This window comes from Moschus berezovskii, chromosome 8, assembly GCF_049115385.1.
Source record: "Moschus berezovskii isolate FMDL1 chromosome 8, NW_MosBer_1.0, whole genome shotgun sequence".
Lineage (NCBI taxonomy): Eukaryota > Metazoa > Chordata > Mammalia > Artiodactyla > Moschidae > Moschus > Moschus berezovskii.
In genome coordinates, this window is record NC_142467.1 from 70,215,380 (window position 1) to 70,233,353 (window position 17,974).

General features: G+C 35.4%; 1 protein-coding gene across 1 annotated transcript; it reads right to left on the reverse strand.

Moving 5' to 3' along the window:
* Window positions 1-1,386: 1,386 nt before the first annotated feature.
* LOC129558536 (olfactory receptor 2T27) lies at window positions 1,387-2,328 on the reverse strand. The gene has a single exon (XM_055429743.2). It carries the CDS (start codon window positions 2,326-2,328, stop codon window positions 1,387-1,389), a length of 942 nt encoding a protein of 313 aa, XP_055285718.2.
* Window positions 2,329-17,974: the final 15,646 nt, after the last annotated feature.

Below are 17,974 nucleotides of genomic sequence, written 5' to 3' on the forward strand. Positions count from 1 at the left end.
ATGCAAGATAGAAAAGTGAGATGCATTAGAAAGTTCTCTAATGATATGTTCCTCCTTTTTTTACCAAGATGTAGAAGCATTGGATTTTCTGAAACATATGTCAACTCCCAGTTGACATACATTTTCAGACCACTTTGATATTAATAAAATTTTAAATGAGCTTACACATAATTACATTCTCATTTTTGTAATGCAAAATGTTTTCTTTTTAGAAAATTAAATCTAAGATAAACAAATTCGAAGATATAAAGGTAGAAAGACAGAAAGACTGAAGACTCAGAATGAGTTTGGTCAAGTAGGGAAAAGCATAGAAAAGAAAAAAAAAGATGATGACAAATATATTTCTCTACTTCAGAAGAATATTGGTTAACAATAATTATTCAAATAATTAAATTATTAAATAAAATAATTATAACAATATTAAAATATTATAAAATAGAAAATAAGGAGTAGCATATATTAATTTTTAAAAGAATAAATCAACATTTAACTCTCAAAGGAGTTCCATTCTTTCACATGAAAATCTTTCAGAATGAAATGTATTAAGTCATTAGGCAATTTAAATACAGTGAAAAAGATATGATTTCAAACTGCCCTGGATGTTCCCATTAAATTAATTATATCATTAGGAAGGATAGAAAATGTAGAAGCCATCCATGTTTACCAGTCTCAAAACCAATTGATCCATTATTCTGGGACAGTTTTAGCAAAACTTCATGAGAAAAATAGTAAAGGTATTGGTCTCTTCCAGAAATTGATGTTTACTATTGTGTCTACTGGCCACGTTAATGAAATTCAGTTGAAAAATTAATTACATAAAGTCAAACCAATTTTTTAAAATAATGATAGTGCCAATACTGGCTTGATTGAATTAAATGTTTTGGAAGGCTAAAACGATCATTTGTAAAAAAATTCAATTAGATATTAAAAAAGCATTTGAATACAATCAAAATAATATTGGACATATTGATGTCTTTGAAGTAGTCAATTTGTATGATGTATAAAAAGAAACTGTGATGAGAAGCTAGAGGAATAGTAGAAGATTAGCATTTCTTTTGCCATCACTGACCATGGCAAGAAACAAACCTCTGTTCAGTGGGATGCAAAATTTGTCAAAAGCAGATGGGTGAAACCATCTACTGAAACCCCTATTTTATTCCAATTTCATTCAGCACCATTTTGTAGAATGCGCTTATCTTTCAAAAGGTGATGAACTCTTCAAAATGCTACTGTAGGCTTTCTAAATCCCAGGATGCCTCACAGTTGCTGGCATGTGGATGATCTGTTATTTCCAGGCAGACAATGTTTAAATCCAAAGAAGATGATTAAGTCCTATATCCTCTTCTTCAAACCTCTAATAGCAAATGCAGTTTCTTTGGAAGGTGGTTACCTTCCTGAGGATGAGCACCTTCCCAAAGCTTTCTGTAGCGCCCCTGTGACATCTTTGTTCCTGAGGCTGTAAATAAGTGGGTTGAGCAAGGGAGTTAGGATAGTGTAGAAGGCAGACACAGCCTTGTCCTGCACAGGCGTATGGTAAGAGTGAGGTAGCACATAGGTGTACATGGCAGCCCCATAAAAGAGACTGACAACTACCATGTGTGAGGAGCAAGTGGCCACTGCCTTTCGCCTCCCTTCTGCCTCATTCATTCTATAAACAGTAATGAGAATCCTTGTGTAAGAGGCTGAGATGACAGAGAAAGGAATGAGGAGCATCATGATGCAGCAGACATACATGGCTGTCTCATAGGCTGATGTATCCATACAGGAGAGCTTCAGAAGAGCAGGTACCTCACAGAAGAAGTGGTTTATTTCCCGAGAAGCACAGAAAGGGAACTGCATGGTGACTGGTGTAAGTAAGAAGCCATCTACTGACCCTCCCAGCCAGGCTGCCACCACAATTAATAAGCAGACTTTGCGGTTCATAAGGACAGGATAGCGCAGAGGATTGCAGATGGCAACATAGCGGTCATAGGACATGAGCCCTAGAAGGAAGAACTCAGCTCCTGCCAAGGTCAAATACAGAAAGTGCTGGGCAGTGCATCCTGCAAAGGAAATGGCCCTTTGGTCGACCATTTGCTCAACCAGCATCTTAGGCACAATGGTGGAAATGTACAAGATATCCATGATGGAAAGCTGGCTGAGCAGGAAGTACATGGGAGTGTGGAGGCGGGAGTCCAGGTGGATGAGAATGATCATCATGGTGTTGCTGGCTACTGAGATGACAAATACCAGGAAGATAAAGGCAAAGAGAAGCCAGGGGAAACGTGTGTTGCTGAACAAGCCCAAGAGGACAAAGTCGGCATATATGGAATAATTGCTCCACTCCATAACTCTGTGGGATACACAAATGAGAGATGGATATAATAGGTAAAGTTGGACACACAAGGTAAACATTGGGTTGCTTAAAACCTGATGTGGCCACACAAACATCAAGACAAATTAATCAAATCTCTTTGTGTGATAGCCCACTATTTCCAATACTTCCTGAGGTTGATTCCAATTATAGATTGCCTTAAGAAATTAGTTTTTACCTTTGGGACCTAGGTAGACCCACCTTCATTCAAAAAGTTGAAAACAATTTCTTGGAAGATCAGACTATACCATATCACACTATACCATTATTCATTCAAGGATGATATTCTTAATTTACTATTACTTTTTGACTCTGAGGTCACAAGAAAACAATTTTATGTCTATTAGCTCAAGAATATTTATTTATTTATTTGTGCTCAAGCACAAACTTGCATTGAGATGGATATACATAAAACAGATAAAAATGAGAATTCTGACAGTATAGTTCCTCCCATGGACACAACATATCTACAATCACATGTGGAATAAGTCCCTGTGAAAGGAACCTAAAAATTAAAGAAACTATCATCACAGCAAAGGGTAAAAATATAGCATCAAGATGGATAGTAAACATAGATATGTGGTCACACCAAAGGGAGAAACCATCGCCCAGCAGTGGCAGTCAGCAATTGAGAAGGATCACAAAGGTGTGTTTATAGGACCCTACGCAGGACAGAAAAGCCCCCAAAACACTTGACTTTAAAATAACAATGGGGAATACATCAAGGAAAGCTGTAAAATTACAACAAATGGAAAATCTCTTAAAGGGCTGCATGAAGACTTGACCCAAAAGCAGTGCAAAAACACCAGATTGAAATGTGCATAAACTTTGTTTATTACTAATCTTGAAGCATGTGCTAGAGAGACAGGAACTAGTTGGGATTCTACTGGGGAACTAGAACATCAGTGGGAGTCTTTTTTGTGATCTCAGACTACCTTGCTAATACTGTTTTTGGCAAGCAATATTTTAGACATTTCCATCTAACCTGTTGTTGCTAGTATGTATACCATACTGAGAGTCCCACCTACCTCTGACTCCCATATGGACCTCACAGCCAACTAAGCAATAGACAAAACCTCAGTGAAAGACCTAATAAAACAGAGATAAGAAGTCTACATGGTGAAGAATTAAAAGTATTTGTGATAAAAATGTTCACCAAACTGAGGAGAAGAATGGATGAACAGAAAGCAGATTTCAACAGAGATAGAGAATACTAAGTATAAGTTATAATTGAATTAAAAGGAAGCTGGAAGACAAAGTCATGGGATTCACCCAGAAGGAGCAGCAAAACTGAAAAATAAATAAAAAGTGAAGATACCTTAAGAGACCTTTGGGACAACATCACACAGAATGATATTTGCATATAAAAATTTCTGAAAGATAAGGGAAAGAACCAGAAAAAAATATTTGAATAAGTAATGGCTGAAAACTTCCCTCATATGGGGAAGGAAACAGACATTCGTGTCCAAGAAGACCAGAGACCTCCAAATAAATAAACCCAAAGAGACACACATAAAAACATACTAGAAGTAAACTAGTAGACTTAAGGAAAAAGAGAAAATCCTAAAAGCAGCAAGAGAAAAACAACTTCTTATGTATAAGGGAAAACTCATAAGGTTATCAGCAGATTTTTCAGCAGAAATATTACATGTCAGAAGGGAGTGGCTTGACATACTCAAAGTGCTAAAAAAAAAAAACAACTTCAAAAATTATTTTTTACAGCAAGTTCATCCTTTAGAACTGAAGGAGATATTAAGAGTTTCCCAGAGAAGCAAAGGGCTTCCCTAGTGGCTTAGACAGTAAAGAATCTGCTTGCAATGTGGGAGACCTGGGTTCAGTCCCTGGGTTGGGAAGATCCCCTGGAGAAGGAAGTGGCAATCCACTTTAGCATTTTTGCCTGGAGAATCCCCATGGACAGAGAACCCCAAAAGGGTACAGTCTATGGGGTTTCAAAGAGTTGGACACAACTGAGTGACTAAGAATACCACAAAGAAGGAAAAGCTGGAGTTCACCACCACGAAAATGACCTCACAAGAAATGTTGAAAGGGGCTTATTGACACTTAAAGAATGGCACTCATTAATAATATGAAAACATAAAGTAAAAATTTTACTGAAAATGTAAATATACAATAAAGATAGTGGACCAAATGCATAAGGCAAGATTAAAAGCAAAAAAAAAAAAAAAAAAGCAAAAGTAGTAAGACATAGAGGGGATAGATAGAAAGCTTTGGAATGTACTTAAAGTTAAGTTGCTACCAACTTAAAACACACTGCTATTCACTTAGGATCTTATATTAATATATAAAACTAAGACAAATACAAAGAAAATACTTATAGGCAATACACAAGAGGGAATGAGAAAAGGGTCAAAACGTAACACTAAAGAAAACCACCAAAATGTAAAAGAAGAGAGAAAGAGAAGAAGAAAATTTTGATAGGAGCCACAAACATGGCCAGAAAATAGTTAGCAAAATGGAAATAAGTACATCTTATCAAAAAAAAAAAAAAAAAAAAAGAAAAGAAAGCTCATTTGTATGCTGCCTTGAAGAGGCTCACTTCAGAAATAAGGTCACACATAGACTGAAGGTTAAGTGATGGAAAAATACATTTTATGCAAATGGAAATTTCATGAAGGTTGGTCTACCTATACTCATATTACAAAATAGATTTTAAAACAAAGACTATTAGAAGACAAGTAAAGGCATTACATAATGGCAACGGGATAAATCCAGTAAGAAAATATATTTACAAATGTATATTCACAGAACATGGGGCACCAAGATATATAAAGCAAATATTAATGGATTTAAAGGGGGAGATTAAAAGCAATACAATAAAAATAGTAGACTTTAACATCTCACTTACATCAGTGCAAAAATCATCGAGACAAAAAAAGATCAATAAGGAAACGATGGACTTAAAATATACACTAGTCCATATAGACTTGACAGATATATAGAACATTTCATCCATAGGCATCAAAATACATTTTTTCTCAAGTATACATGCAGTATTCTCCAAGATAGATCACATGTAAAGTCACAAAACAAGTCTTAGTAAATGTTAGAAGACTATAATCATATCACATATCAATATTCATTTATAATAAAAAGTCTCATTAAAATAAGCATAGAGGAAACATGATTCAACATGATAAAGACCATATATGAGGAACCCATAACTAATATCATATTCAATGGTGAAAAGCTGAAAAATTTTCCCCTAAGATTGAGAAGACAAGGATGCTCTCTCTCACTGCTTTTATTCAACGTAGTATTGGAAGGACTAGCCACAATAACTAAGCAAGAAAAATAAATAAAATGTGTCTGAGTTGGAAAGGAACAGAAACTTATGATCACAATAAAATGAATAAAATACATAGGAAGAAGTTTAACCTAAGCAATAAAAATCTTATATATTAGAAATGATAAGACACTGATGATAGAAACTGAAAAAGAAAAAAAAGATACTGTGTAATCATGAATTGGAAAAAATTAATATTGTCAAAATGTTCATATACTCAAAGCAATCTATAGACAATGTAATTTCCATCAAAATGCCAAGTCATATTTCATATAATAGAACAAATAATTCTAAAAATTGTATGAAAATATAAAAGACACCAAATAGCTAAAATAATCTTGAGGAAGAAGAACCAAGCTGGGGGGATCACACTCCCTGATTTCAGAGTATACTACAAAGTAACTAAAATAGTATGATCCTGCCACAGAAACAGACATATTCATATGAATGAATGTAACAGAATGGAAAGCACAGAAGAAAAAAAATAATCACACATACACACAGACACACTTGGACAATTACTCTATGACAAAGTAGCAAAGAGCATACAATAGAAAAATCAGACTCTTTTCAATAACCAGGGCTAAGAAAGCTATACAGTTACATGCAAAAGAATGAGACTAGACCACTATCTTATACCATATACAGAAATTAACTCAAAATGGATTAAAAACTTTAATGCAAAATCTGAAATCATAAAATTCCTAGAAGAAAATAAGCAATAAAGTTACCGACTCTGCTTTTAGCACTATTTTGTGTACCTGACTACATAGGCAAGGGAAACAAAAGCAAAAATAAATGGGACTACATTAAGCAAAAAAGTTTCTGCACATTTAAGAAAATCATCTTCAGAATGAAAAGGAAACCCATTGAATGGGAGAATACATTTTCAAATCAAGAGTCCATTAAGGGGCTAATATTCACAGTATATAAAGAGCTCATACGACTCAATGCAAACAACAACAACAACAACAAACAATTTTATAAGGAACGAAAGATCTGAATAGACATTTTTCCTAAGAAGGCATACAGATGGTCAAAAAACAGCAACAGTTGCTCAACACCACTAATATTAGGGAAAAGAAAAACAAAATCAAAATGAGGTATTATCTCATAAGAATGATAATTGTGGAAAAGACAAGGAATAGCAAATGTTGGAGGCATTGTTGAAAAAAATGAATCTTTCTAGTACATTATTAGTAGGACTGTAAATTGATGCATGCACAACAGGAAAGATTATGGAGATTTCTAAAACAATAAGAACAGAACTATTATATGACCTATCTATTACAGTTCTGGGTATTTATCGAAGAACACAAAAACACTAATTTGGAAAAATACATACACTCTTATGTTCACTGCAGCATTATCTGCATTAGCCAGGATATAGAAAAAACCTAATGATACATTGATGAATGAATGGATAGAGAAGGGGTGTGTGTGTGTGTGTGTAGAAATGGAATCTTCCAAACTCTGGGGTTGAGCCCAGGTCTCCCACATTGCAGGCATATTCTTTACCAGCTGAGCCACTAGGGAAGCCTAATCAAGCACTGCTGCTGCTGCGTCACTTCAGTCGTGTCCGACTCTGTGTGACCCCATAGACAGAAGCCCACCAGGCTCCCCCGTCCCTGGGATTCTCCAGGCAAGAACACTGGAGTGGGTTGCCATTTCCTTCTCCAATGTGTGAAACTGAAAAGTGAAAGTGAAGTCGCTCAGTCGTGTCCGACCCTTAGCGACCCCACTGACTGCAGCCCACCAGGCTCCTCTGTCCATGGGATTTTCTAGGCAAGAGTACTGGAGTGGCTTGCCATTGCCTTCTCCGAATCAAGCACTACTCAATCATAAAAAATAGTGAATCTTGACATTTGTGACTAGGATGAAATTTGAGGCAATTAAGCAAAGTGGAATAAGTCACACAGAGGAAGGAAATACCGTATAATTTCACTCATATATGAAATCTGAAACACACACACAATGAAAAAATAAAGCAGAAATAAACTTGTATATGCAGTAGATAGATTATTGTTTACTAGAGGGAGGGAGATTGTAAGGAGAGTGAAATGAATGAAGGATCTCATTTGTATGATAATGGATTGTAACTAGATTTACGGCAATGATTACTCAGCAGTGTATACAGCTGTTTAACTATAATGCTTTACTTCTGAAACTTACATAATGATTTAAAAAAAAAAACAGAAAAAAAGCTGTATAACTAAACATGAATAGAGTGCTATGTAAGTAGTGGAAAATCCCCAGTTCGAAAACCATTGATCAAGATTATACACTGACTGAAAGGATAATAACTGTAACAAATTTTACCTAACTTAACCCTATTCTTGACATTTTTCTATATTGTAAAACTTGAGTATTTAGTTTATATTTATTAGGTCTCGGATATGTGAAAATAATTACTCCATTTTGAAGGAAAAAAAAACAAGAGTTCTGAACTCTAGAAATAATTATAAATCATTAGAAGAAAGGCAATCAGCAGAAATATTTAGAGTCAAGCTGTGTTTAGTTTTCTTTATTCAGCTGAAATTAATAATTGATAACAAATAGCTTATATAACAATTAGATGAAATTGATAACTAATACACAAATTTTAATAGAAAAAAAGTGAAAAAAAACCCGGATTTAAATGACACTAGAAAATATGACTTAGATAGAAGAAAGTAGGGAAAACCACTGGACCATTCAGATATGACCTAAATCAAATCCCTTATGATTATACAGTGGAAGTGAGAAATAGATTTAAGGGACTAGATCTGATAGATAGAGTGCCTGATGAACTATGGGCGGAGGTTCGTGACATTGTACAGAAGACAGGGACCGAGACCATTCCCATGGAAAAGAAATGCAAAAAAGCAAAATGGCTGTCTGAGGAGGCCTTCCAAATAGCTGTGAAAAGAAGAGAAGCAAAAAGCAAAGGAGAAAAGGAAAGATATAAGCATCTGAAAGCAGAGTTCCAAAGAACAGCAAGGAGAGATAAGAAAGCCTTCCTCAGGAATCAATGCAAAGAAATTGAGGAAAACAACAGAATAGGGAAGACGAGAGATCTTTTCAAGAAAATCAGAGATACCAAGGGAACATTTCATGCAAAGATGGGCTCGATAAAGGACAGAAATGGGATAGACCTAACAGAAGCAGAAGATATTAAGAAGAGGTGGCAAGAATACACAGAAGAACTGTACAAAAAAGATATTCACGACCAAGATAATCACGATGATGTGATCACTCACCTAGAGCCAGACATCTTGGAATGTGAAGTCAAGTGGGCCTTAGAAAGCATCACTACGAACAAAGCTAGTGGAGGTGATGGAATTCCAGTTGAGCTATTTCAAATCCTGAAAGATGATGCTGTGAAAGTGCTTCCCTCAATATGCCGGCAAATTTGGAAAACTCAGCAGTGGCCACAGGACTGGAAAAGGTCAGTTTTCTTTCCAATCCCAAAGAAAGGCAATGCCAAAGAATGCTCAAACTACTGCACAATTGCACTCATCTCACAAGCTAGTAAAGTCATACTCACATCTCCTGCATTGGCAGGCAGATCCTTTACTTCTGCACCACCTGGGAAGCCCATAAAATGCCCTAATGATATTTGTTCATAATATCACAAAATTTTAACAAAATATTTGTACAAAATATTAACAGAAATGAGGAAATAGCTAGCAATTTCTAAACATGAAGAAGAGTGTGAAACTAATAAAAATGCAATTCTAATTAAAATCTTAATAGGAATTCTTTTCTCTAGAAACTTGACAGAATGATTCTAAATTTGATCCAATATAATGAGCATGTGTAACTTGTCCAGAGGAGAATGATGCTAAAATTGATAGTACTGTAACCTCTGTGGGACCAAAGTAAAACTCAGATACTGAATAAGTAGTTAGAAAAGTGTGCTTAGAAATAAACATCCCATGATTCATGGGGTTGCAAAGAGTCGGACATGACTGAGCGACTGAACTGAACTGAACTGAACTGAACCCCTTTCATAAATAAATACATGAACAAACAGATAAAACACCTCATAGCACATGAATAAATGTTGCACGTAAGAAGTTTTAAAACAGAAAAGACGGATTTCACAATGTGTATAAGAAGATGAAAGAAAACAAAATATGTCACCCCCAAATATACCTCTTTGACATAAACATTGTTGTAAGCTGAAGGTAATTTAAAAGCAGCAAACTCAGGAAAAACTCTTTCTTTTCTGCCTAAAGGCTAGATATAAATTATGTTACTGGAGACAGACTGTTATAACTCAACGAAAACACCAAAATAATCTTTAAACAAGCCTTACTCTGTTATTTTCTATTATATTTTCTCCTTTATATTTACCTTCCCACAGGCATCAATCCTGAATATTCATTGGAAAGATCTATGTTGAAGGTGAAGCTGCAATACTTTGGCCACCTGATGCAAAGAGCTGACTCATTAAAAAAGACCTGATTCTGGGAAAGATTGAAAACAGAAGAGGGCAACAGAGGATGAGATGATTGGATGACATCATCGATTCAATGGACATGAACTTGGGCAAACTCTGGGAGATGGTGAAGGACAGGGAAGCCTGTCATGCTGCAGTCCATGGGGTCCAAAAAGTTGGACACAGCTTGACAATGGAACAACAACAGGTTACCATTCATGGAGACATGGGACTGCTTCCTTTGCCTTATTTTCTCTACAAATGTATTTGTTCTTTGTAGAAGATACAAAATGGCACAGTTCTAAGCCATCAACTGCCTTGAGTTAGTTTTTTTGCTGAGTTTTCTCCCACACATTGTAAGCTGCATGCATTCACAGTTGTTTTTCTTTTATTAATCTGTCTCTTTGCTAAAGAACCCCAGCTGAACACCTAACATTTGTAGAGGTAAAGTTTTCTCCCCTACAGAGACAACAAAATTGCAATTTAGAGATGAATAAAACTTTCCTTTTAAGCTCACCATCTTTAGCCCAGGTGGCTCAAAAACTTAAATAAAATAAACACTTTTATAAAATGAAACATTTTGTATAATGTTTGAAACTCTAATAAATACATTGTTTTGTAATCAGAAAAGATATATTTGAACAATAATAGTAACATTTAGTGGAGAAGGCAATGGCACCCTGGAAAATCCCGTGGAGGAGGAGCCTGGTGGGCTGCAGTCCATGGGGTCGCTAAGAGTCAGACATGACTGAGTGACTTCACTTTCACTTTTCACTTTCATGCATTGGAGAAAGAAATGGCAATCCACTCCAGTGTTCTTGCCTGGAGAATCCCAGGGACAGGGGAGAGGGTGGGCTGCCATCTATGGGGTCATGTAGAGTTGGACATGACTGAAGTGACAGCCGCAGCAGCAGCAACATTTATGACTTTCACTGGAGGAAATGAGTTCATGAACTGCCAGTGAGAGTGAAAATTAAATTATCTGGAAGTGTTTGGAAAAATTTACCAATTTTTAAAAAATTCATCTTCTTTTTACTAATTTATTCTAAGGAAAAACACAGTATGAAGATGTGAGTATATGAGAAAGTTTTAAACTAATTATTGCTTTTGACAGGGAGAAAATAAGCAGAAAACAATCTAAATGATCAAGGCTACTGGACTGACAAAATTAAACATTACGGTCCTTACTTTGAAACCATTGATAATAATGACATAGGTTAGTTAGATTGAATATAAATATATTTTGAGTAAAAAAATAATAATGATTACTATCCCTTTTCAGAAGTTATATATAAGCATAGAAAAAATTAGTCACCCATAGCTGATTTCATGAGTTTTGCATTGCGTTAGAGAAGAATAAAACCAAGGGCAGAAATCAGATCAAGGCAGAAGAGCAATCCAGAGGATGTGCTGAACTGGAGATTGAAGAATCAGGAAGACACTTTACCAGGGCATCCTAGAATCTGGTTTGTTTTACTTACAGAATACTATGAGCTTTGTATTTTATGACTTTGCAAATAAGATAGACTAGACATGTTGGTCAGAGTTCCATAACACCTTAAATCTCTGTGATGCTCTAAACTTTCTGACAATGGAGAACACTGCTCCCTACTTGCCACTATGCTTGCATTTGTTGTGTATTTCTGTTTTCCCAACTAAAATATGAAATATTTGAAGGTAGAATCATTGTCTAAATGGTTTTTATATTCATGGGCAATAGCACAGTCTTTCATGTATTATGAGTGCATGCATGCTCAGTTGTTTCTGACTCTGCAACCCTATGGACTGTAGCCCGCCAGGTTCCTCTGTCCATGGGATTATCCCAGCAGGAATACTGGAGTGCTTTGCCTTTTCCTCTTCCAGAAGATCTCCTCTGTCTAGGGATCAAACCAGCTTCTCATGCAGCTCCTTCGTTGGTAGGCAGATTCTTTACCACTGAGCCACCTGGGAAGTTTCATATGTTAAGGGGTTTATATGTCAATAGATTACTCCTAAAATTTAATGACTCCTGGAGAAGGAAATGGCAACCCACTCCAGTGTTCTTGCCACGGATTGGATCCCTGGGTTGGGAAGATTCCCCTGGAGTAGGTAATAGTAATCCACTCCAGCATTCTTGCCTGGAAAATTACATGGACGGGGGAGACTGGCAAGCTACAGTCTATGGGGTTGAGAAGAGTCAGACATAACTGAGCATGCATGCAAGCATGCTTAATATTTTCTCAATTACAGGTTATGCATGAGGACACAAAAGGTATGAATATTCACTTTTATATCCTCTATGATCTCACACTGCATCAAATAGGCTTACTTTGAAGAACTCATATCAGAACAAAACTAGTCTCTGGAAAAGAATGAAAGTTCAAGACACCAATCAGACAGGTGATGCTGTCAACCATTTGTTCCCTTCTAACATCAAAGAGTGCATTATATACATTCACTTTCAACACAGCCTGCCTAACAACATGTAACCAACCAATATCCACAACCATTAGTGAAGAGTGCTCCCATTTTCTAGATACTGTTGCTTGATATGTCCAAACTGGTTCATAAAATGCAATCAATAAAATCAGTTCATGAAATAGTGACTCAGTCACAATGCTAGCAGGATGAGTTACCATTTGATCACCTTTTTATTGAAAAAGTTATGTTTATTCTAAACAAGTGTGTGGACAATTTGTAGCCAAAGCAGCAAAAAATCTGAGGTCTTTCCCAGATGTGTCTATGATTATTTATGCCCAACTGATGACTCTACAACATTTAACTGTATATATTTCATTTTTACCTCAAAAAAAAAAAAAAAAAGAAAATCCCTTTGTGCTTACTGAATATTTTGACAGTGTTAAGAAACAGTTTAACTAGTAGCCTTTTTTTGTGTGTGTAGGTTTGACAACTAGATTTTTGTCCACAATTTTGGGTTTATGTGATTCAGTCAAAGTTGTTTGCCTCTGTATTCCTTTCCTCCATTTCCAATTCAGTCTTCTTAAGGTAAAGCATCCTATTTCCTCACACTTTCACCAAAATTTATACTTTCCAATATTATTCAGTTTAATTATTTTTCACCACCTAAGTCTCTATGCTTGAAACTTATAAGATAGCAAGTCTGTGGAAAATGAACTTGCATGAAACATCTAAACTGTCACAAATCAGTAACCTTTCTTAGCAATTCTTCCTGTCCCCCATACATATTATCCAAGAGAGCCAAGTGGCTTTCTTACCCTGAGCATGGAGGTGATGTCGGTATATACCTTACAGGTATAATATATCTATAGAGAGGAATATTAGTTATAGGCAAGGTTGGTTATGGACAATATCACAAGAAATAAGACCTTAAAAACTAAAAGATAAAACGAAACCTCCTTGGTTTTCTTTTCTGTCTCCATATTGGCTTCTTTTCTTCTTTGATAAGATGACAGGAAATCCAGGTTGAAAAGCTCAAAACATCAAAAAGGAGATTGTTATTTAGTACTATTTAAAGATGACGGTATAGCTGAAGCCATGGATTTCATTTCAGTGCCTCCAACATGTTGGGGCACACAGCAGTAGGGATTCAGAGGGGAGACTTTAAGTAACTTAAAGAATAACACCATAACCACCCTGAGATTTCTCATGGAGAGATCTCCTTCTAAGAATCCAGAGGGGACATCAATTAAACTGGTTCTGGTTAAAACTCAAAAGTTTACTCAAAATGTTTAAATGGCAAGCAAATAATGTGTCTAAAACTGAAGTGATTATGCTGAATTCTGGTTGTTGTTGTTTTTTTTTAATTATCAACTTGAGAACAACTGTTTTCTGAATGTTTCATCACAAGCTTCCGTATGTATTTCACTCCCCTAGAGAGCAAATTAGCAATAGTGGGAAAAGTGCCAAAGGAAAGGGAAGCTTTTTATGTGATCATTTTTTAAATCACTCTACTAACAATCATGAACTCTAATTCTTTTACTGTTTTTCTTCCATGAAGCAACCTCCTGTAAAGTATCATTCATTAACTCAATGCTATCAAAACAACTTGTGCAATCATCAATAGAAGCACTGGACAAATTTGTAAAAAACAAGTTAATTGGGAAGTTTTTTGCTATACCTATTATTGGGGTAGTTGATGTAAAAATCCAAGGATGAAAATGATTGTTGTCAAATCCTCTTGAGTACCTGACCAGACATCAAGTTAATGAAAAGGGCTTCATCCTAAATTAGAACTTGAGAATTAAACTTTTGTTTGAAAAAACAATAGACTTTTGCTTCATTTTTTATTTTTAATTGGAGGAAAATTGCTTTACAGTGTTGAGTTTGTTTCTACCATAGCAAAATTCATGTAAAAATTTGAAAAATATATGCACTACTTCATCACTTAAGTATATAAAACGATGTGTGTCAGTCAGTTGGATAGTTTTGTTTTATTCTGGAAACATCAGACTCTTGAGGTCTGGGATGAATACTACCTGTGTCTTCCTGAAATGGGAAAAGTAATAAGTGTGGAAAGTTAAAAACAAAAAAAAACATCATATATCATTCCAGCAACCAAAGAACTAGTGTTATATTTTGATCTATATGTTAGAAATGTGGATGGAATTTAGATAGTTAGGGTATATTGTTAAGCATTATATTTCTGAAAAGTGGTCCATTGCACTGCCATACTTAATACCCCAAAAGTGGAATCAGCCTAGGAAACTAGTTACAATTGTTTCTCTTTATAATAATTTATATTCAGTTGCATGAGTGAACAAAAACAATATTTGCTTCATTCTTTCACTTTATTATATATCATACAGTGTTGCAACCTGCAATCTGATTTTAATGATCTCATGGTAAATTATTATAAAGAGAAACAATAGTAATGAGTTTACTATGTTGATTCCACATTTGTGGCATTGAATATGGCAGTGCAATGGACTGCTCTACAGAAAGATTTCTGTTCAAATCTTTTTCTTTGGAAGAGTTTTCAAGAAGTGGAGTTGCTAAGGGAAAGGAGAGAAATCTATAATGCCAAATAAACCCCCAAATGATTTTATAGCACTTAGTAGCAATATATATTGGCAAGACAATGTCTATTTCACCAACCTTAGAGCTTCTCTTTTAATTCTGATATATACATATATATATATGTTCATGTATATGTATTGCATGCTACAATTTCTGTAAAACAATTGAAACAGCCATATCACCGTCATCACTGTCATCATTATGACCCGAACTTTGGTTCAGTTTATATGTGTGTGTGTATATATATTTGTGAGCAACAAATGTAAGGAGCTACATATAAAGTGATTATAGATATTGATAAAAAGCTGATGTAGCTATTCTTTTAAAAAATTATTTATGTTAACTGGATGATAGTTACTTTACAATATTGTAGTGGTTTTTGCCATACATCAACATGAATTGGCCACAGGCATACATGTATCCTCCCCATTCATAAGGCCCCTCCAACTTCCCTCCCCACCCTATCTCTCTGGGTTGTCCCAGAGCACCAGTTTTGGGTGCCCTGCTTCATGCATCAAACTTGCATGGGTCTTCTATTTTACATACAGTAATATACATGTTTCAATGCTATTCTCTCAAATCATCCCACCCTCGCCTTCTTCCACTGAGTCCAAGAGCCTGTTCTTTATGTCTGTGTCTCCTTTGCTGCCCTGCATGTAGGATTATCAGCACCATCTTTCTAAATTCCACATATATGCATTAATATACAGTATTTGTCTTTCTCTTTCTGACTTACTTCACTCTATATAATAGGCTCCAGGTTCTTGATGATACTATTCTCCATCTGTAAAATCTATCAGCTATCATCTCCTGATATGCTATTTTTCTCTGGGGATATCAAACTGTAAGTTATGGGATGAATTCTTCCTATGACCATGGGAAGAAAATAAGAATATGTCAATAGTGTATTGTATGATGAAGCATCATTATTTTATATGAAAATCTGAGATTACTGATATTAACTGACAAAATACCCAACAAACAAATTTAAGTGTGTACAATGTGCTAGGCATTATATTAGGAACCACTGACCTACTAGTGATCAAGGTATAAACTCTCCATGGCAAATTAGAGTTAATAGGTTCGTGATGATGAGATTAGTAAATGCATTCAAAGCGAGAAGTTATGACTATCATTAGTTTATACTATTACCAGATAAATGATCTTTTTCTTAAAATTTGTTTCTATCAATTTCTACTTCCCAGAATTGAATCTTGTAACCCAAGACCACTTTTATCAATCAAAGTTTGTCAAGGAAGAGCAAGTTTAGAGTGATTGGTGCACTTTTCTCTATTAAATTTGACATGAGCTCAGTTTTCTAAACACTACTCAGTGTGGTCCATGGTGTAAATTCATAAGATTTCTACTCTGTGGCTGTCAAAAACCTGTTTCTGTGTTGAACCCAGAGAAAAATTTTATAAACTCTGTTTCTATACATTTTTCTTTGTCTAATACACTACTACTAATTTATGAGCCTAGTTTGTTGACTCTTCATTTAAAATACCCTAAATTGAACCATTTATTCCCCATCTTACTCTTTCAACTGAGTTCAATCCATAAGCAATCTTTTAACCCCAACCACATTCTCTAAATATATTGCTATCAATTATTTATAATTTTTTCTTCTCATATTATATTACTATATATGTTTTAAAATTATGCTATATTAACTGACTTATCAATTTCAAATGATAAATTGATGCTGCTTAAGAATGATGACGGAGAAGGCAATGGCAAGCCACTCCAGTACTATTGCCTAGAAAATCACATGGACGGAGGAGCCTGGTAGGCTGCAGTCCATGGGGTCTCTACGAGTCAGACATGACTAAGCGAATTCACTTTCACTTTTCACTTTCACACATTGGAGAAGGAAATGGCAACACACTCCAGTGTTCTTACCTGGAGAATCCCACGGATGGGGGAGCCTGGTGGGCTGCCGTCTATGGGGTCACACAGAGTCGGACACGATTGAAATGACTTAGCAGCAGCAGCAGCAGCAAGAATGATGAGGAAATTAACAAATGCTGCCTCCCAACATTCTGTTTCCCTTGACTCTCTAATTTGGTTTCTTATGTTTTAATATTTATATTAGGACATATGATAACATATACATTAATTATTTTTTAGGCAAAAAAGTAGTTTCATTATTTCAATATTTAAGAAATACTATTTTAATAGCTGATACAGCATAATTTTTTTTTTTAATTTATTGAAATATGACTTATTCACAATATGATATTTGTCTCAGATATATGTAGCATAGGGCTTCCCTGATAGCTCAGTTGGTACAAAAATTCACCTACAGTGCAGGAGACCCCGGTTTGATTCCTGGGTCAGGAAGCTCCACTGGAGAAGGCACAGGCTACCCGATTGAGTCCTCTTGGGCTTCCCTTGTGGATCAGCTGGTAACGAATTGCTCTGCAATGCAGGAAACCTGGGTTTGAGTCCCAGGTTGGGAAAATCCCCTGGAGAAGGGAAAGGCTTTCAGTATTCTGGCCAGGAGAGTTCCAGGCAAACACGACTGAATGACTTTCATGCATAGCATAGTGATTCAATATTTTTTCAGATTATACTCCATTAAGATTATTATGAGATATGGTTGTAATTCCCTGTGATATAAGATATATTCTTATTGTTTACTTATTTTATACATAGTAGCTTTCATCTCTCAATATGCCTACCTTGTACTTCCTCCCTTCCCTCACACCTACAATAACATGTTAGTTTTCTATATCTTTGAGTCTGTTTCTGTTTTGCAATAATATATTCATTTGTATTGCTTTTTATTTCATGTATGAATGATGTTATAAACTATTTTTCTTTCTGTGTCTGACTTATCACAAAGCATATTTCCAGGTCCATCCATGTTGCTTCAAATTGCAGCATTTCATTCCTTTTAGGATATATAGTATTATTT